Raw genomic sequence first — 22,895 nt, 5'->3', positions numbered from 1 at the left:
CTAGCCTTTTTGACCCCCATTTTACTTTAGATCAGACGTTTGACTTTTCATACTCAGGTACAGTGAAGTCCAAATAAAAGAGAAGAGAGAAGAGGGCGTTTTATAGTGCGAGAAATAACTTTGACCAGAAGATGGCGCCATAGTCACTTTTTGTACATGGCCCAGACGAAGTGTGGTGTTTGGTGTTAATATGTTGTAATTAAGCATTCAAGCCTTCAATCAGCACCTTATATGACCCGCTGTTGATCATTTACACCAACACAGAACTTTCTTTTCCACGGTTTCACCAGTTTCACTGCAACATGTACAGATACAGGAAGTGTAGCCACCTTGCACTTCCGGCAGGAAATTTCAAATTAAAGTTTTTACAAACGGCATCTGCACTACAGAACACAGTCTTAACGTATTTTGTTACATATACGGATATGTATTTGTGAATGAAGCTGTATTATATTACCTTACTTCCTCACTGATGTTATGAAAATAAATATATGCGGGCTTTTACTGTGAAAGGCAGCTGTCTTGCTGACAGGTCCACGCGGCAACTTGACAGGAAAGAGTTTTTGGTTTTTTTGCGTGCATGTTTGTGCTCGTGTGAGCGTGTGCGTGTGCGTGTGCGTGTGAGTGTGTGTGACGACTGGCAGGACGCTGGTTGGCAGAAACCATCCGAGCACCGGGAAGGGAGCCCATGAGCATCACAACACTGGATTACCACCAGCAAACACAGGTAAGAACAGGATTCCTTCATATTCTATTCATAATATTCATTTTAGCTTGGCGCCAAGGACTTTACTGGACTGTCGCTGATTAAAATCACCACCATTTAATCATTAAATGGCAATGGAGCGGATTTCTTCCTACCGAAGCTTGTTTGTGTGATCCACTTGGGTTTTATTTTGTATCCCACGGCAGCTTTTTGCTGTCGGGACAGTTGCTGCGGCAGAGATACGCTCCTGGTAGAACAGTTGGACAGTGGAACAGTGCGGCATGCCCAGTCCATATGACTTTTATTGCGGATTACAGAAACAGATTGTCCTTTTAGTGCTATTTGCCTTCATTTGACGTGTATTGGGTAAGATTGCTGCCATCTGAGCCATTTCATGGCCACATGAGAAGACATGATGGTGCTTGGAGATTCAAATCAGGAGCATTCTCTGATGCACCAAATAGTTGATGGAATCTGTGTCATTGGCTGATTATTGTGGATTAATCTATGAATATGGATCTGTCTCAATATCATATATCCTACCTCACATACGCCTGTATTTGTATGTCATATCATGTGAGGTCAACATTATTTGACCTTTATTGTGATCTCCCTATGCAAGCATCACCTGAGTGGCGGCGTTACGTAAGGTCCAGTAGTATGATGATGTGTTCATGATGAAGTGCTCCATGCTCTTATTGACACAGGCAGCACAAATGTTGAACTCTACCAAAACAAACAGAAGAGAAGATGGCATGTGACAACTGGCTCACGGCGCATTTGTGTTGAAAAACCACAACTACTACTCATGAAATGTGTAATGTGTGAAATGTGTACATTAGAGTTGCTGTTGCTCGGATATTGATTGGTTTTCATGAGCCGAAATGAGAAATTCCCTCAGTCACACTTCCCTCACTCCCATTCACGCTATTCTCCGATGACTGGATTTGCTCCTTCCGCCCAAGAGATGTGTGTAATGTGACTCCGTACGAGCTTGATAAAATATTCAAGTCAAAGAAATAAATAATCAAATGCGTGTCGGGACAGATGGAAGCCAACATGCCACGTCTGATCAAGGACCAAAAGATTGGGTGCTGGTGCTTGTGTGTCCGATGCGCTGCCAAAATGAGAGGACAACAAAGCACCTTTCTCCGTGGTATTTATGTATGTAGTATGTATGTATTACTGATGGTGTCTGTGGTTAGCGTGTTCAATACACGTGTGGGAGTGTCTGTCCCTTCCCAGTTTGACAGGGATTAAGAATGCTATTTTGGAATGTCTGGAAGTCTTCAACTGTTGAAAGGATTCCAATTCTTTGTGTCGGTCATTACGCCAACGACCGGGACTATGGCACAGCAGGTCCCGGAAGATGAGGCTCTGATAGACAGCAAAGTGCATGTGGATCTGTGCCCACACAGCCTGGGTCAGTGGAGCGAGAAAAGGGATATTTCATTTTGGTTTTGATGTCTTTTGCTTGATTGCAAATGGTGTTAAAGAGGTGGTCTCCAAAGTAAACAAGGAGTTTGTATTCAGGGGTCCATTTCACCAAATGCTCTGCAAGCATTCCACAATGAGGTCAAAAAACCAAAACATCAAACTTCATCACAGCCACCTGAAATGCCAGCATCGCTGCCATGCCCGGGGCTTGTTCCTAGCACCATGGCGTTTGAAAAGTACAATGATGGAGCTGAGTGACCCGCCCTTTGCTATTGTTGAAGACATCAGTTCAGTCAACTAGTAAACCCCGATTTATTTGTTTTGTCCATCGTAGTTATGCCATGATATTTGGGAAGGACAAATCTACACTTAGCCAACATTCTTTGAGTCATTCTAACTTCCAGGTATGCACAAACTAGAGTTAAATCTAAATGAAAAAAAAATATGAATAAGTTATTCCTCATTGGTTTTGAGAAGCAGGAAGTCGGTATTGGTATGAGCATCATTATGCATTCCTAGTTCATACTGTAAATATTGTATTCATGTACAGTGTTGGTGTGTTATTCAGGAAAAACCTGTGAAATTCAATTAGGGCAGCAACTAATGATTATTTTCTTAATCGATTAATCTGAATCTTGTTGTTGCGATTAATGGAGTCATTGGTTTGGCCCAAGATGGACCAAATCAATATGAACCAAACACAAACAGTTAGTAGTTTGCTCCACAGCATATGAGAAAAAAAAGCAAAACTCGGGGTGACTGTGAAACACAAAGATAATAGAGGTCCGCTTTCATGGATGACTAAGGAAGTTAAACATATTCATATTTGAGAGATGAACCCAGAGAACTTGTACATTTTTGTATGTAAAGTACTCCTGAAGAAGCTAAAATAAGACAAAATGGCTCCACGTGGCCTGTTACAATTCAAGGTGTTAAATTAAGTATGAATGTGGGGGGGGGTTGGTCTATACGTCCAGGGTGGGCCCCGCCTCTCGCCACAAGACAGCTGGGATAGGCTCCAGCACCCTGCTGAGGATAAGGATATTTTTTCTCCAAAAGGTTGCCTTCCCTGCTTAGGGGAGCAAATAAAGGCTTGTTCTTCTAACGACCTGGTTGGACAGGATCAGCGACGTATCTCTGCTGTGTTTACTTGGGAAGAACGAGGTTTGGATCAGCTGTTCCGTGTCCCCTAAAAGCACGGCTACCGAGTGTGACGTACATGATGCATATGAGCAGCACCAATAGTTGGCCGCCAAGCGGGCGGCAGGATGTTCAGCTTTGTGTTGGATTGACGGAAGACGGAAAAAGCGCAGCCTGACATGAAAGCATGAAAGCAGCCGTGAGTGTTTACACATGCAGGGAAGGTTGTCACTCTGCATGTTTGCTAGCCACTGGCTCAGCCGTGGGGCGTTTAGTGGGCCCACTCTGCTGACATATGGCGCTCCATACAATGTGTCCCGTAGCGCCACGTTTGTGTTTGGAAGAATTTGGAAGGATGATTTAAGCGTGACAAAAAGGATTAGCACAGGACCTCTTGGTATGAACCCGGCACAGTTATGAATATTAATGAGGCTTTTCAAGAGTCACTCGACACCACCCACTTCCACCTCCCCTCGCCTGCTTTTGGAGGCGTCATTGCAGCTAAATTTGAATCTCCAAACTGGGTGTCAAAGATTTATCCATCTTGTACCATTTGGGGGGTGCACTGGTTAAGGCGAGGTTAGTGAAGATTTGGATCGCCGTTGTTCTCTGTTATGGTTGCAATATGCTAAATGGGGGGGCCGTGTAATCTGCTCCGAGTGGATGTAAACATTGTTGAGGACCAGAGCAACGTTGCTTTTCCAATTTGCAAATGCAGGCCCTCCAAATTTTGCATGATCAGCACATTTGCATTCTTTCACTAAATCTGTTCGTTCAGTCGTCAAAGCTTCTTGAAGAAGCTAGACCTTGTGGACAAACACCACGTTTGTTTTTATTGCATGTTAATGTTAACAGGTTACTAAGCAACCACCCCCCCGGCCCCCCTCCCCGGTCTCCTCTGGGTGAAGTGGCGAGTGAAGTGTGATGCTTGTCGTGTAAAGAAGCCCATCCCATCAGAGACATGGAAACATGCTAGCCAAAATACAATTTATACTTTGATGATGGAATTACACCCCCCCTACCCCCCCCACCCATCTGCCCTGCTCTGTTCCTCGTCAGCAGCTGCCACTGCAGCTCTAGAAGAACAATGAGCATGTGATCATCATCATCCAAAGCGCGGTGGTCAAGTGGAAGTGATGCGCTGCAGATGAATAAAACTCAAACAATGACAACTGGATGCTTCCTTCATCGGGCGGGGCTCTTCATGGTCTGGATGTCCATGGTTCTCCAAAAGCGTGGCGTGCCATCCCTGCCACCTGCCAAAGGAATACCAGGAATGGCTGAGCGTTGCCACTCTGACCAAGACCGAAGCTCTACTAAATAAATAAAACTTAGCAACAAACTTGAACTTCGTTGCGGGCGTGCTGGAGCCTATCCCAGCTGGCTTGGGGGAGAGGCGGGGTCCACCCTGGACTGGTGGCCAGCCACTTCCAAGGCACATATAGACAAACAACCCCCCCCCCCCCCCACATTCATACCTATGGACAATTAGAGTGGCCAATGAAGCTAGCATGTTTTTGGAATGGGGGGGGGCACGTGTCACCGCTGAAGCATTGGTGCTTGATATTGATTGAGTTGCGTGTTTGTCTCCACGGGACGAGATAAGTCGGACTCGGGAAGCTTTCCCGAAATAGGCGGACGGAGACCCAGTGGAGTCCCGCTGTCGGCTCCTTTCCCACGAGGATAATTTCATACGACCTAAAATTGCTGGATTATCACTTTGCTGTTCATATTCACGTTTAGCCGCCATGGCCTATGACTCCATGATGGGGGGGTCTGGGGTCTGGGGTCTGGGGTCTGAGTGACACATCGGTCCAGGAGTTATATTCGGCAGCACGCTCACAGCTTCCACTCCACGCGTCCGTCAAAACATCCAGCCCAGATGAGACGTCTCATCTGACAAATATTGGGGTTGTCGTTGCCAGTCGCCTAATGTCTAGTGCCCCCCCCCCTCCCCCATGAGCCAAGCCGCAAGGAATGTGAGCACAGCTGAGCTTGTTAACGAGTGATGCCATCAAACAAGATTCCCAGCATTGCTTCAATATTCCATTCAATCTCCGTTTGGCGGCCGGACAATCGCCATGCACTTCCTGGCTCATGGAACACTTTAGCGCTAGCTAATATAGCAATAACCAAATCAGACATTGATGGCGTTTCCAACCTTTGGTTTTAAGGGTAAGGGCTAACTCTATGTTTATGTTTAAGGATACATTACTACAAAATACTACTAAGTAGTTACTGCATCCACTGACTGAAGTATTTATTATCTGCTTGTTGGTTTCTTTCTGCTTTTTCCTGATTGCGGAGTTGCCACAGCGGATCATTTTGATCCGCACATGATTTTTGGGCTTGAGCTCTTTAGTATATTCCTGATGCCCTTCCTGACGAATACCATGGAGATTCAAACCCAAGGAATCCCCTCCAAAGTCCCCAACGCTAACCACTACACCACCGCGAGCTCCTGGTTTAGATGGCCGACTCTGTTGGGTGACACGAGTGTACAGGTGGGCGTTGGAGTGGACTGGGATCATGGAATCATGGAATCATGGAATAATGCCACACAGGTTTTTAATGCTCTTAACTATATTAAGAGCATGATATTATTATACTATAATATTCTATTTATAAATGGGGGAAATTGACGTATCAGACCGTGATAGACGAGGGGTTTGAACATTGTCCAACAGGACTATGAGAGTCCCCTTGTAAGTACACTGGGAATATGCAACAGTAATAGAATAGGTTCCTATAAATATCGTGAGTATGCTGGAGCCTACCCCAGCTGTCTTTGGGTGAGAGGCAGACTAATCGCCAGCCAATGGCGAGCGACGTATAAACAACCATGAACGCTCACGTCCGTCCCTGTGGACTATTTGGAGTCACCAATGGGAGAAACCGGAGTACCCGGGGGAAGCCCACGTATGACCGGGAGAACATACAAACGCCACACAGAGATTCGAACCCAGGTCTGCCCGATCTCCTGACTAACCACTCGTCCACTGTGCAGCCCTCCCATGAAGAATAATAATGATGTGTAGAATTTTGACTTGAGTCTATGGGTTCTGGGTGTAGGGGTTCTATCCTTGATGTCAGCAGGGAGTCTAGCCTGAAGGTCCTTCTGAACATAAGTACGGACCTGGGTACTGTCAGCTCACTGACGTTCTTAGTCCACTGTCTGGACCAGCTGGGTTAGGCTTAGGCTTAGGCTTAGAGTTAGAGTTAGAGTTAGAGTTAGAGTTAGGGTTAGGGTTAGGGTTAGGGTTAGGGTTAGGGTTATGGTTATGGTTAGGATTAGGTTTAGGGTTAGAATTAAAAGCCAGGCTTTGGAAACCATGTTTGTTACTGCCCTTTACTCCAATGTGGCCAGAACCTTCACATGTGCCAACATGCCAGGGATGTCAACCCTGGCATCACATGATCCCATCCCAAAAGGGTGGTTAGGGTTAGGGTGGCTCATCTGTCCTGCAAACATGAGGACACCTGAACATCATCCCTCATTAAAGCTGCTGCTTCTGGTGTTGCTGTGAGGTTTCATCTGGTGAGGTTTCATCTAGTGAGGTTTCATCTGGTGAGGTTTCATCTGGTGAGGTTTCATCTGGTGAGGTTTCATCTGGTGAGGATTCATCTAGTGAGGTTTCATCTGGTGAGGTTTCATCTGGTGATGTTTCATCTGGTGAGGTTTCATCTGGTGAGGTTTCATCTGGTGAGGTTTCATCTAGGGAGGTTTCATCTGGTGAGGTTTCATCTGGTGAGGTTTCATCTGGTGAGGTTTCATCTGGTGAGGTTTCATCTGGTGAGGTTTCATCTGGTGAGGTTTCATCTGGTGAGGTTTCATCTGGTGAGGTTTCATCTGGTGAGGATTCATCTAGTGAGGTTTCATCTGGTGAGGTTTCATCTGGTGATGTTTCATCTGGTGAGGTTTCATCTGGTGAGGTTTCATCTGGTGAGGTTTCATCTAGGGAGGTTTCATCTGGTGAGGTTTCATCTGGTGAGGTTTCATCTAGTGAGGTTTCATCTGGTGAGGTTTCATCTAATGAGGTTTCATCTGGTGAGGTTTCATCTGGTGAGGATTCATCTGGTGAGGTTTCATCTAGTGAGGTTTCATCTGGTGAGGTTTCATCTGGTGAGGTTTCATCTGGCGAGGTTTCATCTAGTGAGGTTTCATCTGGTGAGGTTTCATCTGGTGAGGATTCATCTGGTGAGGTTTCCAAAGACGTGGTTGAGGTGGCGTCCAACCAGCCACTCTGATCTCCATCCATTATCAACCTGAAGTGTAATCCTCCTGTAAGACCCTAATGGCCGCCGTGTGTGACTTCCATACATTTCCTTTTATGCTTCCCTTGTTTAAATGAACCTCAAATAGCTTCCACCAGGAATGTGTAGAATCCCGGCTGCTGTCCAGGATGGAAGCTGTTTATGGAAGAGAGCAGGGAGGGTGCAGAGGGGGGGGGGGGGGGTCTCAGTTATGGGGATAAGCTGCTGCTCCGCTGCGGCCTTTTCGAGCCATGTTTGGAGCTGTTTGGTGGGATGGGCGCTCGCTGCTGGATGGCGTCTCACCGTCATCACTAAGCAGAAGTCAAAGGGTTACGTAACACCCCTTCTCTTGGGGACCCTTCTCTGTTAACATAGCTCCATTAAACGGTGGCCCCCCAGCATGGTGGCCCCTACCTGGCCCCTACCTGGCCCCTACCTGGCCCCTACCTGGCCCCTACCTGGCCCCTCCGTCTCCTTAATGTTGGACTTTGGTGGGTTGGAAATCTGCTGGACAATGTCACAGTGTATTGGAATTCATGTTGGCACTCGTGCGTGCCAGCAGCACTCGTGCACTCCTACTGTGGCGCTTCATCATGTCGACTGAGGCATGGAGGTCTGGCCTGGGGGAGCACAGGCCCTACATGGGAAGGGGAGGAGGGTTTGATCTTGCGGTCTGCACGGATTCTATGGGTGCCACATTCCCAGGTGGCATGTGGTGACAGGTCCTTCTGGGCACGCCTCTTATCAGGGACAAACAGACCCCCTATGTGGCGAGGTCAAGGTCAGAGCATCCCTACAGCTGAGACAGACGTCTCGGTCTGTGAGCAGGAAGCGGCGTTCCATTTCAGTCGTGGTTCCGGTTGATGGGAGCCTTTTAGGGAAAAGCTTTTTGGCTGGAATGCTTTCATAGGAATTTGGTTGAGTTTTCCTGCTCGTACTTCATCGCTTCATCTTTTAAAAAAGGGTGTGAAAAACATCCACGAAGAATAAGACATGTAAAAAGTGGCCAAAGACAGCTGGGATAGGCTCCAGCATCCCCCCCCCGACTCTAGTGAGGATAAGCAGTATAGGAAATGGATGGATGGTTCCTGCAAAGCCAAGAACCTGTTGGATCATTCATTCCTATGATGGGATTCTCCAGCACAGATGGGATGCAAACGTGTTCCCAAATGTTCCTGAGCTGATTTTGTCTTGTCACGATTCCCGCTGGTCTGATCCAGAACAGATGGACCTCTTGTGAGGCCTCTCTTCCTAAAAAGGCCAGGTTGGTCTTTGCTCCTGGATGTTTATACTCCAAAGGGAACATTGCAAGCTGCCATCTTGTCTCCTTTCATCATCCCGTCTATGCTGGAGTCAACGCATCACCTGTGGGTTCATCTGAGGATGTGGAGGACGGAGCTGATGGCAAACGATGGCTGGCTTTGGAGATGACATCACCATGTTAGGCAGGAGACAACGTTTGACGTTTGATGTTAGTCAGGGAGCTTATCATCACGTGTATCACGTATGTAAATCACGTATATCACGTACATCATGTATATCACGTACATCATGTATATCACGTACATCATGTATATCACGTACATCATGTATATCACGTATATCATGTACATCATGTATATCACATACATCATGTATATCACGTACATCATGTATATCACGTATATCACGTACATCATGTATATCACGTACATCATGTATATCACATACATCATGTATATCACGTATATCATGTATATCACGTACATCATGTATATCACATACATCATGTATATCACGTATATCATGTATATCACGTATATCATGTATATCACATATATCAGGTATATCACGTATATCAGGTATATCACGTACATCATGTATATCACGTATATCACGTATATCAGGTATATCAGGTACATCACGTATATCACGTACATCATGTATATCACGTACATCATGTATATCACGTATATCATGTATATCACGTATATCATGTATATCACGTATATCAGGTATATCACGTATATCAGGTATATCACGTACATCATGTATATCACGTATATCACGTATATCAGGTATATCAGGTACATCACGTATATCACGTACATCATGTATATCACGTATATCAGGTATATCACGTATATCAGGTATATCACGTACATCATGTATATCACGTATATCACGTATATCAGGTATATCAGGTACATCACGTATATCACGTACATCATGTATATCACGTACATCATGTATATCACGTATATCAGGTATATCACGTATATCACATACATCATGTATATCACGTATATCACGTATATGTTATCATCATGAGTGATATCCTAAAAGGTCTGTGCCGCATCTCCCGCCCTTGGGATGTTTGGATTCCCTCCAACTTTCCTGTATGAATGTGGGCTGTGGAACTATCCCCATGCTATCTTCTCCTATAATATTCCACTGGGACAAGAGGAACCTTCATCAAGTGGGGTGAAGGTGGCAGCAGTCAAGTTGAGATGGAGTGTGGCACATGGTAACCACGGTTACGGTGAATCCACGGGAATGAAAGATCCGAGTGAACAGTGAGTGTGTCTCTGCCTTTCCTTGGAATTCCAAAGGAGGATGTCTCCTAAATCAGTGGCGCTGGCGATGCTGAAAGGGAGGCCCCCGGGAGTCGGGGGTGCTGGTCTTGGTGTCTCTGCACGGACCGCCATTGAAGCTGGGATTAATTAGCATGTTTAAACGTGTATTCAAACGTTGGCGGTTCCGAAGCCGGGATCTTTCCTGGCATGGAACCTGCATTCCTACAATTTGGTGTTGACCAAAGTGATCACTAACGATGTTCCGTATGGTCACGAAGTACGCAGAACAGACGAGTGGAGCGCCCAAACGAAGCAGCCCCACATTGTTGACTGATGCATTGTGCTTCTTTTAGAGTTGGGACACTATAGACAGATTCCGCTCAGGGAATTCTTTCATCATCTTTATTAGGAGTTTGTGGGTGACTCATTTTTCATATGCATATCATATCTAATTATGTCTTCTTCCTTTGATTCCATTGATGACGAGGGTGGGAAACGCCACTAAATTCAAGTATGACAATCAGACGGTTGACAAGGGGGGCCGGTTTAAGGGGGACACCTGAGCTGGGCCAGGGTGTGTAATGATGACGTTTATAATAAAGTTGAAGTATACAGATCCACTCTTCTAAGTTGAGGTTCATCCATTCATTCATTTTCTACCGCTTTTCCTCACGAGGGTCGCGGGGGGTGCTGGAGCCTATCCCAGCTGTCTTCGGGCGTAAGGCGGGGTACACCCTGGACTGGTGGCCAGCCAATCACAGGGCACATATAGACAAACAACCATTCACACTCACATTCATACCTATGGACAATTTGGAGTGGCTAATTAACCTAGCATGTTTTTGGAATGTGGGAGGAAACCGGAGTACCCGGAGTAAACCCAACATGCAAACTCCACACAGAGATGCCCAAGGGTGGGATTGAACCCTGGTCTCCTAGCTGTGAGGTCTGTGCGCTAACCCCTAGACCACCGTGCCGCCCCTAAGTTGAGGTTTGATTTGATATTAATTTCATGGTAATCATTTTCAGTCTGCAGTAGAATATTTGGATTATGGAATAATTGATTTGGTCTTCATGATTTGGTCTTTGGATTGAAGTCTGAGGTTCCACTACACCAATTCTCCCTGTTGTAGCTTGTTTGTAGTTTGTTGTCAAACTACATCCAACTGCAACATTGGACCTGATTTCCAAGCGTCGTTATGGTCGGATTACAGCCATCAATCAAATGTGTTCATCAGGCTAAAATACAACGCATGCCTGGTTAAAAGTTCATCCCCATCCATAGCTAATATTAGAACCCCCCCATGGGAACGTTGTTTAGCGTGGTGCAGCTGGGAAGAGGAAGTCACGCATGTCAGCCCGTCATAGGAATATCTCTGCTGCCAACAAAGTCCAAAAGTCCAACCTTTGCTATCCAATGCATGAAAACATGAAAGCTTGTTGATTTAGTTTTGTCTCCATGTGCAACCCCAGGGCTCTCCACAAGGGGGCAGCGTGACGCCAAGCCCGACTCCCGGTAAGCCCGGCTCGGTCTGCTGATGATGCGGAGCACATCCAATCTAACTCTTTGATTCTCCAGTCCCATCGGGTCCTCGTGCCGTGAGCGCCATCAGGATCACGCCCCCGTCCACCATGAAAGGAACCCCTGACCTGATTCCTGCTGCAGGTGATATTTCTCTCCTCTTCCTCCTCCTCCTCCTCATGAAACTTTCAGTGCCTCCAACTGTGGGACACCTCATCCTCCCTGATGAAAGCGTAGAAGGACGTGGAATGGTGTCAGTAACCTGCTCCGTGCTCTACTTCCTGCTCTGGGCGAGTGACGGTTTGTCTGACGTGACAGGAAATGAAGTGGATGGCCTGGTTTTGATGTTCTATTTTGGTCATTTGGTGCGTGAGGAAGCAAGAACCTGAAACTGGAGTGCACCTTTTCATAAGCGCTGTGGTGGTCTTTGTCTGGTGTGCCCAGGCCTGGACCCCAGCAGGGTGTGCAAGGGGAAAGGAGTGGTGACCCTGAAGGCCACGCTGGTCCACCTGGACGACGAAGCCGGCGGCAGCGCAGATCCCAGCGACACCGCAACACCCGGTAAGCCAACGCCGCCGCTGCTGGAGGACATATTTGGTGGACGCTAATGGCCGCTCTGCTGCGTGTTCATACGTTTCTTAGCGGGACTGGCACCAAGAGGTGATGATGTAACACCACAATGCAGGAAATGCTGGAATGGAAATATCATATATATCATATCTCCATGCTTTGCTTTCATTTGTTTGAGCCGAAAGCCGATTTAGAGGTCAAAATCAAAGACGTGCCTCCATGTTTGTTTGGTTGTGAGACTTATGTAACGGATGTTGTTTTGAAGTCTGTCCCTGGTTGCTAGGCAACGGGGGGTCACGACAAAGGGCGATTGCTCATATTTTGGTTTGTGTGTCAAAGAGCTCTTTTGTCGCCGGGTGCCCACGCTGCACTTTGCCGCTGCACGGAGCACGTGGGGACGGCGCTGGGGGCCAGCCAAGTGTTTGGGGGCCACGCTCTGATTGGCGGAGCCTCGGCTGGAAAGGCCGCTGCTACAATGAGGTTTTCAGCTCGTTGAATAGACGCATTGTTCTGATCACTAAATTCACTCTTTTTTTTTTCCTTCCTTTTTCGGGGGACGTGGACGTAGTGGAACCTGCTGATCTTCACTGATGTCCACGTAGGCGGTTGCCGACAAAGCCGAAATCCAAACTGATCATTGCTTGCACGTTTACTTCCAGACGAAATATAATATCTGTGACTCGTGGTTTTCCTCCAGCCAGGATATTTTTATTCTTCCTGTTTTCATGTGATATTGTGGCAACGGGATTACAATAATCCCTCCTTTATCACGATTAACTGGTTAAACACGTGACCGTGATAAGTGAATTTCTGCTTAGTAGGATTCCTTCTTTACAAATGGTATAAAAAACATATTTAAAGAAAGTATGGATAAAGAAAGTCTTGGGGAGTGAGTGGTCGGTTTAAAAATCATCTTTCTGTTTTGTGTTTGTATATGTCCTGTAATTAGTCAAAATATGCATATTTTAACACATTTTGTGTATATTTGGCCTAAATGAAGCATTTCAAGAATAAAAATGGCCTAATGAACTGCAATACAAATATAAGGCATTCAGAAGATGTATGTAGTATTATGTAGTATTCTACACTGGTCACTGGTGTTGGTAATGTCGCTATAATGTTTGATGAGACACACAAACACCAGACTTGTTGGACACAACAACCCATCCACTTACCTCACGTTTATGTAGTAATATTAATATACTTTGTACTTTCACATAACATTACAGTATCTGTAAAAACATTCACGTCCTTGGATAGTTTTATCATCAATTATGTTCTTTTCTTCTGGACTGACATGTATGGATTTTTCCCAGGAGACTTTGCCAGTCAAATGAATGGAGGATTGGCTGAGGGGGGGGGCAACATGGCGGCTGATTTCCCTCCAGGGAACACCACCCACTGCCTGGTATGTTGAATCTTTCTTTGCGCTTTAAAATGATATTTATTAACTCACATTTATTGATTTCACTTAGGGGAACGATGGCGTCCAAGATGATTCCATGATAATTCCATTTCCTGTATTCTCTTCTTGGAGTTCATGTTTGTCTCTTTAGGGGGCATTTAGGAATAATGCTGACTCCTTATTTGTATTATTTATATTTGGCAGTTAGAGCATAGAAAACTGGTATATGACCTTCTGAATATGGTTTTAATATGATTAGAGCCTTCTAGGCAGGACATAGCACCCCTACATCCACCTATATACACCCAATATTAGCCAAAATTGTAGAAGTAATAACAGAAAATTAGCCATGAAAGACAAACAAGACTCGTTGCTCTAAATGTTCTCCAGGAGGTGACGTCGGCTCTTTTCATGGAAGGGTTGCCGACCCCTGCCCGAGTGTGATAGTACATCCACTTGTTCTGTGGGAGAGTTGAGATGATTTTACTCTTCATTAGGCTTAGACTTGAACAGATGCCGCTGTGTTAATATCAACCAAGAAGCTGTAGTAATTACACTTGATCAAACTTACTTAAGACTATTTCCGCTAGTTGATTTGTAGCTAGGCCTACGCATGGATTGATGGAGGGATGAATCAATAATAATCAATACCTGCCCGCATAGTAAATCATCATTCAGGTTTAACTGTGCGTGTTTGTATATTTTGTGTCAGGTTCAGGCCAATTCACCAGAAAGCATCAAAGAAAACCAGGCGCCGACATCATGTGACAACCACAATGGTTTCCCATCACCCCCCAGCTCCACGAGCACGGTGACCCCCACAGTAGTTCTGCTGCAACGCAACAGAGGTGAGCCACACCGCTTCAAATCCGGTTTCAACCGGCTTTGTGTTCTTGTCGCTTAGTCACATTTCTTCTTGGAATGTCCGTTTGTGCTTTGCCCTTCTCCGTGCTGCTTCGGAGAACATTTGGAACTTTTGGAACATTATTCTCTGTTCTTCTGTGACGTTGCATCTTGACGTCTTGGTCTTGGTCTTGGTCTTCCTCTCACAGCAGAGCAGAGAAAGCATTCCCGTCGGCGGCTAGGAAGTCCTGCCTTCATGTGTCAGTTGTTCTTGTCTCACGGTTGTTGGGATGTGTTGTTGTCTTGGGTTACAGACCCCACCCCAGGAAGGGACAAAAGCCCCGGTCCCGGGAGAGACTTGGTCAGTCCGCTTTCAGACATGGACGGGAAAAGGCTGCGACTGTCGCTGCAGTCCCCCGTCCTCGGTCCGCTCAACGGGCCCATTGTGTCGGGGCGGGTGAGTAACGCAACTCCCACTGTACGGTCTCACGGATGTGTGTGCGTGTGGACTAATAGTCCAGTCCATTAGAGACTTTAGTGCCGCATTAGTCCAACTGGAATACGTCTTTTTATGTTGACTTCAGAACACGGAAAAGTCCAAAGACTGGTACAAGACCATGTTCAAGCAGATCCACAAGATACCCGGTAAGAGACTCTTTTTATCATTTCACATGTTCCTATGCCCCCTCCTGTCCAAACTATATACTATATACTATATATACTATATACTATGCTATACTATACTATGGTGTGTACTGTTTGTGTGTGTGTGAGTGTTCATGTCACCCTGTGGGGTGTCTCTCCATCATTCCACTCAGAGACTATTGAGGAAAACCCATACCGCCCCACCTACATTTTCCCTGACAGCCATGACATTCACATGAAAAGGAAAGGTATCGGAAGCTGGAACTCTTGTCTTTGGCTTTACTAATCCGCTGCCAACATGGGATCTTAATACACGCAGTACTTACTACTCTGTGTACTACATGCTTACGTTGAACAGCCGATATTGCCATGAAACGTATCGGTATCGTTTTGGCAATGGGAAGTAACGATCGTGGCCCCAAATGCGGTCTACGGTCAACAGAGCCTGTCGTGTTGTGGCGTTGGTGCGAGTTTGTGATTGTGGGTGGGGAACAGCCCCCCCCCCCCCCCCCGCCTGGCGATATCGCTGCGGCTCAAACCGGCCTCCACCATACCCAGTGGCCCCAGACGTTGTTCCTGTGGCAGACGCGGCGTGATGGCGTTCACTGGACTAACAATACTGGCCTTTTTTGGGCCTTTATAACAGCTTCTGAAAACCAGTCTTCCATTATTCAGACACCCATTGAGTATTGCGCAATGTGTACTTGTATTTGGTACACTTTAGCACAGAGACCAAACCATGTGCAATGAACCGTGACGACATGACAACTCATCATTATCCCACCTACCCGAGCACTAAGTCAACAGGAAGTAGAATCACAACTTCCTGCCAGTAGAACTACGCATACATTTGTACCTCAGAGTCGCTTGAGATTTTTATTCAAAAGTCAAGCCTGTTATACTTCTTCATATTTTACTTGAGTATTGGTCATGTTTATAATAAATAACAGTTTTTCAAAAACCCAATATGTTCATAACCAGTGTCGGAATTGGATGATATCGGTACGGGAAGTGCTGGAGGGTGTCGGGATATCAGATACGAGTCAGATTGTCAATATGGAGTACTCCATCTCTCATTGGAAGCTAAGGTGTTTATTAAGATAGACATTTAACTTATTTAACCCAACATGTAATAACAGCAAATATTCATCTTTCCATCTTCATTGACTAGCATTTAACCCAACATGTAATAACAGCAAATATTCATCTTTCCATCTTCATTGACTAGCATCGTCCATGCATGTACTACTGGTCATCTCGATGACACATTTTTCCTGCCTTTCTTCATACATTAAAATGACTAATATTATATTGCATGTGTAATACACCTGTTGGGTTCACCTGCTGCACATTTTGTTCTCCAGAGAGGATTCTAGTAGGTGTTGGTCTACAAATGCCTGTTATAAGATAAGATAAGATAAGATAAGATAAGATAAGATTTGCCTTTATTCGTCCCTCAGTGGGGATATTTGCATTGCACAGCAGCAAGAGTACAGAATCAGTTACGCAGTACAAAATACACAATATAGAAAAATAAACAATATAAGTTTAAGTATAAGTTTTAACAAAATGGTGCTTAGTTTGCACCGGATCGTTTCCCGTGACAGTGGTCGTCCATAAAGTGTCTTAATGAAGGGTTCAGGTGTACCTAATGTTCAATACCTGCATAACCACCCACATTCAGTATGAGCATCATCAGACTGCAGTGTCCCACTGTGGCCACTAGGTGCTGCTGTGGGTCTTTCAACTTTCCCTGAGTGAGTCTTGCAGGCTCCAAATAATCCAAACTGGGTTTAGATTCCTACCCAATACAGTCAAATGTACTAGTGTAAGGTTATGCCAGGTTATCCTGTTCATATTTAATAACAAGTGAGTCAGCTTCGGCCTCAGCAGCCAGAAGATGGCGTGATGCTCATCGATGCTTGCGTCCCCTTTTAGCTCAGTAATGCCCCCCTAAAGTGCTTGGCATTGACACGCTTTGATTGCATTGAGGGAAAGTGTGCCTAAAAGCGTGGAAGGCGAGGGAATACTGTAAAAAGGCTGTCATGCTGAATTATTGATTTGATTTGAAAAGCTGGGTCATAAATACAGCATGCCCAGAAATGATCAATAAATATATTTGTACTCTTTGTGCTCTAGAGAATGGTCCTAACCCCTTTGGCTACCTGGACGATGGTGAGTTTCATCATTTGCTATCGTCAAATAGTAAACTTGTGAGTCATTGTAGATCATGCACTTTGATACATATGACATTGATATTGATATTGATATTGACATTGACATTGATATTGATATTGATATTGATATTGATATTGATATGTTTTTTGAAGTGAAAGGAGTCCCACCATCTCTCAGCCATGCAGAGGTTTGCTCAAGAGGCAGGACCCAAGAGTCCGTGCCGGTGCCAACGAGGTCGTCATCACTCAAAGCCTCCACGAAGAGGTTAGTGTCATCATCATCATCATCATCATCATCATCATCATGTGGGAATGCTTGGTTGTCTATATGTGCCCTGGGATTGGCCGGACTCCCGCCTCTCCCCCAAGACAGCTGGGATAGGCTCCAGCCCCCCCCCCCACCCTGGTGAGGATAAGCGGTAGAAGGTCCTCTTTATGAAGGCCTTGATTGGTGAATAACTGCAGCCAATCAGAAGGAAGAGCAGCCAGAAGCTTCCTCTGCAGATCTGCAAGGAGACAGCAGGGGGCAGCAGACTAAGGATCATTAAGGAGAACTTTTTATTCTTCTTATTTGTCCACTTTTCTGGTTGAATGATATTTTTAGAACGTGCCAGGCGTTACACTTTGGACACCAAGACGGGTGTACCTAATGCTTTGTCTTGCTCCAAGTGTTTCCCTGATGGCCGCCATCACCTCTTGACACGCACACACAAACACGGAGGGCGGTCCTGTTGACAGATGAGTGACAGATGAGTGATGGAGGAGACCAGGTGATGGAGCATTACAAGGTTAGCAGCGTCAGCCACTCGAGCGTTGCCTGACATGTCGAGGTTCAGACCTTGATCCTCGGTCGGGCGGAAGTGGGCAATTCCTCAACACATCCTATAACCATGGAGCTAAGCTAGTGGAAATGTAAACACGACGTAATATCAGGATGGCCTTTTATTCCTGCTCAATCCGACCAGGAAACCAGGAAATTAGGTCGGATCAATTGACTCCGTTGAAGGAGGAGATGGACTGGCTGGATGATCGTATGTCATCGTATCGCCATTTTGAAAAACACCTGAGCTAAAGATGGTTGCCATGGCGACTCTGTGATGAGGATCGGCTCTCTCTCCCATCCCACACCCCACCCTCCCTCCACAGAAACGAGTGGGAGCCCCCGGATAAAAAGGTGGACACCAGGAAGTACCGCGCTGAGCCCAAGAGCATCTTTGAGTACGAGCCGGGGAAATCGTCGGTCCTGAAGCTGGAGAGAACGGTATGTTAGCCGCCTTCCCGCCTCCTCTCTCGCCCGCTCTCTCTCTCTCTCTCTCTCTCGGTGCGTGTCGTGCCAGCAGCACCCCACTCCCACATCCATCCATCCATCCATCCATCCATCCATCCATCCCCCGCTCTCCTCTGCATCCCGGGTGGCAGCTTCAGCACCAAAGTGGCATCGTGGGACCCGTCCCTAAATGGTGTCCCGTTGACAGATGATCCTTAGTGACATGGGGGGGGGGGGGTATCGCTTCCAAGGAGATCCTTTGTCTTCAATGTAAGCTTCTTGGGCCGAGTGGGCTCGCTGTGACGGGATCTCAGGGCAGACACGGAACACGGAGGCTCCGTGTTTTGGTTTAGCGTGTGGACGTGGCGCTGACCCAAATGTCATTGTCCTTGGGGGCGGTCTTTGCAGCGTAGCTTTGATTGACAGCATGGTATGGACACATTCTGCTTCCGTAAGGATGGACGTCATTGATCATGTTATTGTTAGCGGTGTCTGCTCCAGTTGTTGCTATGCTAGCAGTTCTTTTTCTATTCGGGTTTGTTGTTGTTCTTCATCATGTGACATAAAACAGCAACTTATGGACGCTCATGATCACGTGTCTCCGTTTGCATGTTCATTTGTCATTGCTGTGTATCTATTCCAGACGTTCCGTGTTGAAAGGATAGGTTCACATGTTCTACCACATTGGAACATTGGTCAGTGCGTACTACTTACAATCAACTATTACTTATTAACTATTATTTATTATTACTATTAGTATTACCAGTAGTACTCGCTCTGCCACATTTCCTGATTACGGACACAGACTCCTAAAACTATTTAAAAACTCCTTTGTTGCTTTTTGTCAACACTAAAAATAACACTCTTCAGATTAATCGACTAAGTTAACTGCAGCCCTCGTCACGACCATCCTTAAGGATAAATATGATGGAATGCTAATGAATGCTACAGGGGTCATGGACTCTGTGTGCTGTTACAAGGAAGTCTAGGTGGTTACAAGGTCTAGGTCTAGGTCTAGGTCTAGGTGGACTCGCCTGTGACAGTATTGGAATGTATTCATGTTTCATTTCAGTTTTGGATTTAATCTGCATTATATGTCATTATCCATCAACGTTATATGTGACCTTTTATGTCCTTCATGTATCCTGTGTACTATGTGAGGGTCTTAGGAGTTCATTTAGGTATCAAAAAACGGAACTCATTTGTAACCCGAGGACCGCCTGCGTATGATTTATATTTCCATAATTCCACGATGTGAACCTATCCCTTAACAAGCAGGAATGTACTCATAAGATATACGCATCAATATATATATATATATACATATATATATATATATATATATATTATATACATCAAGTTGGCTGTTATTCCATGCTGTCTGAACTGTCTTCTCTTTGTCTTTCTCCTCCTCCTCCTCCTCCTCCTCCTCCTCCTCCTCCTCCTCCTGCTCCTCCTGTCGTGGCCATGCCCCTGTAGACTGTGGCCGTTTGTGCGGACGCTGTAGATTTAGAGAATGAGCCATGGTATCAATTCTTTTCAGAGATGGAGTTTGGCAAAGCGGTAAGTTGCTGCTGCTTTTAAGATGAATTGCATGTGATAACATCTCAAACATCTCAAGCTGTCTGATTGTAAGACTACTTCTCCTTCCACTTGGACTTCACCTATAAAACTAATATATTTATGTATGCCACAAATATACACGTACAAGTACAAATAGTCAAAAGTCCAAAGTTGAAAACTGGAAGCTGTTTCTTCGCCTAAACCAGGGGTCGGCAACCTTTACTATGAAAAGAGCCATTTCACCCACTTGCCCACTAAAGAAAAATAGCCTGGAGCCGCAAAACGTTGTATGTTTAAAACAACATTGGAGGGAAAAAAAAAGACGAGTTGGAGTACTCTTGCTAGTACTGGAGATAAACTTTTGTTTTTAAATGAGCTCTAATTTATTTTTTAGAATCGTCAAATAACTCATTAATAATAATTAATAACTCAAATAACTCAAAGTATTACTCATTTCCCTTCATGTTAACCTGTCAGAGAGAACTGGATAGCATCCTGTCTGCTCATTCAGTCACCAGTCAGAACTCAGTCAGGATGCATTCATGGTCTCACACAAAGTTGGATTTTTGTAAACTCATAACAAAGACGTGCATTTTCACCACACGGGTGCTAAAAAATATTCAAGCATTGCAAAGGGAGCCGCAACAAAGAGGCTGGAGAGCCACATGCGGCTCTGGAGCCGCGGGTTGCTGACCCCTGCCCTAAGTAATGAAAATCCAAGTAATCAGATACGGGGTCCGGTTCTTGCCATGGTAAAACCCAGTAACTGTGTACTGTTAATCCATAGCGTTGGATGTATTTATACTCTCATCAAAGGGGGTCCTCCTGCAGGCGGGGCGGAGTCAGCGCTACCTTCGGGTGTGACGCGTGTTTCTTTCAGATGGTATCATAGTAAATACACACATTAGCAAACAGACAATATTTCAGGACTCAACCTCGTCGTCCAAACGTTTTCCACCAAGGACTACATACCAAATACTTTGATACTTTGGGAACCAACACATAGACATGCTAAGACGTTAGCATAGTTGTAGCATATGTTACAACATCTCATTAGATCATTCCATTACATTCCGTTCCATTCTCCTCCACTTATCCGGGTCGCAGGGCAGCAGTCTCAGTTGGGAAGCCCAGACTTCCGGGACACCAAGGCGTTCCCAGACCAGCTGTGCAACATAATCCCTCCCAGCATGTCCCAGGTCTGGGAACACCTCACCAGAGAGGCTTCCGGGCCTCGACTGTGCATAGAAAGTCTGTCCATGAAAATGATTAACAGAATCTGAATGGAGTCCAACGTTGACCAGAAGCAGACCTTGGCCTCCTGCTGGCAATGCGACCCAAGCTCAGCTCCGCTTGTCCACGGACCAAACGACACAAAGTAGCGTTCCACCAATCCTGGACTCCTTCAACAGAACCCACAGGACGAGGCAAGGGACGCGGTTGAATTCCTTTTCAAGTCCATAAAGACCATAAACACCCTCACAGGTTGTAGACCTGGTCCAGTGGTCCACGACTGGGACTAAAACCACATGGCACCTCTCGTAGCCAAGGGTCGACAGTTGTCGAGGCCACAAATGGCCCCTGGGCCACACTTTGGACAACCCTGTCATAACAGAACAGGCTAATAAAAGAGGTTCCTTCATATGATGCAGTAAATCATCTGTTCTAGTTTCTTCTGTGGTATGAACTCATCTCCCAAGCGTGACTCCTTTCCTTTTGAGGTGCACCCTAACCACTGGAATGCATCATCATCATCATCATCATCATCATCATCATCATCCAGGATTCACTCCACACGCCAGGCAGGATGGATGCAGGCCACCCGAGCATCAGGATCCAGGTCAACGCCGAGTCCTTGGAGAACAATTCCTGCCTCCCAACTGTCGAACATGAGGAAGTGATGGAGTCGTGAACGTGGAGTCCAGAGTCCAGACATTCCCTGGTTCTTGGCGACCCACATGCCCTGGTTCTTGGTGACCCACATTCCCTGGTTCTTGGCGACCCACATGCCTTGGTTCTTGGCGACCCACATGCCTTGGTTCTTGGCGACCCACATGCCTTGGTTCTTGGCGACCCACATTCCCTGGTTCTTGGCGACCCACATGCCCTGGTTCTTGGCGACCCACATTCCCTGGTTCTTGGCGACCCACATGCCTTGGTTCTTGGCGACCCACATGCCTTGGTTCTTGGCGACCCACATGCCTTGGTTCTTGGCGACCCACATGCCCTGGTTCTTGGCGACCCACATGCCTTGGTTCTTGGCGACCCACATGCCCTGGTTCTTGGCGACCCACATGCCCTGGTTCTTGGCGACCCACATGCCCTGGTTCTTGGCGACCCACATGCCCTGGTTCTTGGCGACCCACATGCCCTGGTTCTTGGCGACCCACATGCCCTGGTTCTTGGCGACCCACATTCCCTGGTTCTTGGCGACCCACATGCCCTGGTTCTTGGCGACCCACATGCCCTGGTTCTTGGCGACCCACATTCCCTGGTTCTTGGCGACCCACATTCCCTGGTTCTTGGCGACCCACATGCCCTGGTTCTTGGCGACCCACATTCCCTGGTTCTTGGCGACCCACATTCCCTGGTTCTTGGTGACCCACATTCCCTGGTTCTTGGCGACCCACATGCCCTGGTTCTTGGCGACCCACATGCCCTGGTTCTTGGCGACCCACATGCCCTGGTTCTTGGCGACCCACATGCCTTGGTTCTTGGCGACCCACATGCCTTGGTTCTTGGCGACCCACATGCCTTGGTTCTTGGCGACCCACATGCCTTGGTTCTTGGCGACCCACATGCCCTGGTTCT

At 46.3% G+C, this 22,895-nt stretch overlaps 1 protein-coding gene across 7 annotated transcripts in view; it reads left to right on the top strand.

Annotated features, from left to right (window-relative positions):
* The first annotated feature begins 522 nt into the window (after positions 1-522).
* The window catches only part of LOC131103098 (sorbin and SH3 domain-containing protein 1), a 49,930-nt gene continuing 27,557 nt past the window's right edge, over positions 523-22,895 (top strand). For 4 of the 7 annotated variants that reach the window (XM_058049077.1, XM_058049068.1, XM_058049064.1 and 1 more), the window contains exons 1-13: positions 621-727; positions 11,566-11,608; positions 11,672-11,758; positions 12,059-12,175; positions 13,501-13,592; positions 14,302-14,437; positions 14,747-14,889; positions 15,017-15,077; positions 15,251-15,325; positions 17,217-17,252; positions 17,408-17,519; positions 18,401-18,515; positions 20,001-20,084. In XM_058049077.1, coding sequence (XP_057905060.1) covers positions 689-727; positions 11,566-11,608; positions 11,672-11,758; positions 12,059-12,175; positions 13,501-13,592; positions 14,302-14,437; positions 14,747-14,889; positions 15,017-15,077; positions 15,251-15,325; positions 17,217-17,252; positions 17,408-17,519; positions 18,401-18,515; positions 20,001-20,084 — 1,140 coding nt within the window. In that variant the 5' untranslated portion in view covers positions 621-688. Of the gene's footprint in view, positions 728-11,565; positions 11,609-11,671; positions 11,759-12,058; positions 12,176-13,500; positions 13,593-14,301; positions 14,438-14,746; positions 14,890-15,016; positions 15,078-15,250; positions 15,326-17,216; positions 17,253-17,407; positions 17,520-18,400; positions 18,516-20,000; positions 20,085-22,895 lie in introns of all 7 variants that reach the window. The other 3 variants (XM_058049087.1, XM_058049051.1, XM_058049059.1) reach the window with 3 other exon arrangements.

The sequence above is a fragment of the Doryrhamphus excisus genome, chromosome 2, assembly GCF_030265055.1.
Source record: "Doryrhamphus excisus isolate RoL2022-K1 chromosome 2, RoL_Dexc_1.0, whole genome shotgun sequence".
NCBI classification, from domain to species: domain Eukaryota; kingdom Metazoa; phylum Chordata; class Actinopteri; order Syngnathiformes; family Syngnathidae; genus Doryrhamphus; species Doryrhamphus excisus.
The sequence above is the reverse complement of the archived record's forward strand: the minus strand, read 5'-3'. Positions and strand labels throughout refer to the sequence as shown.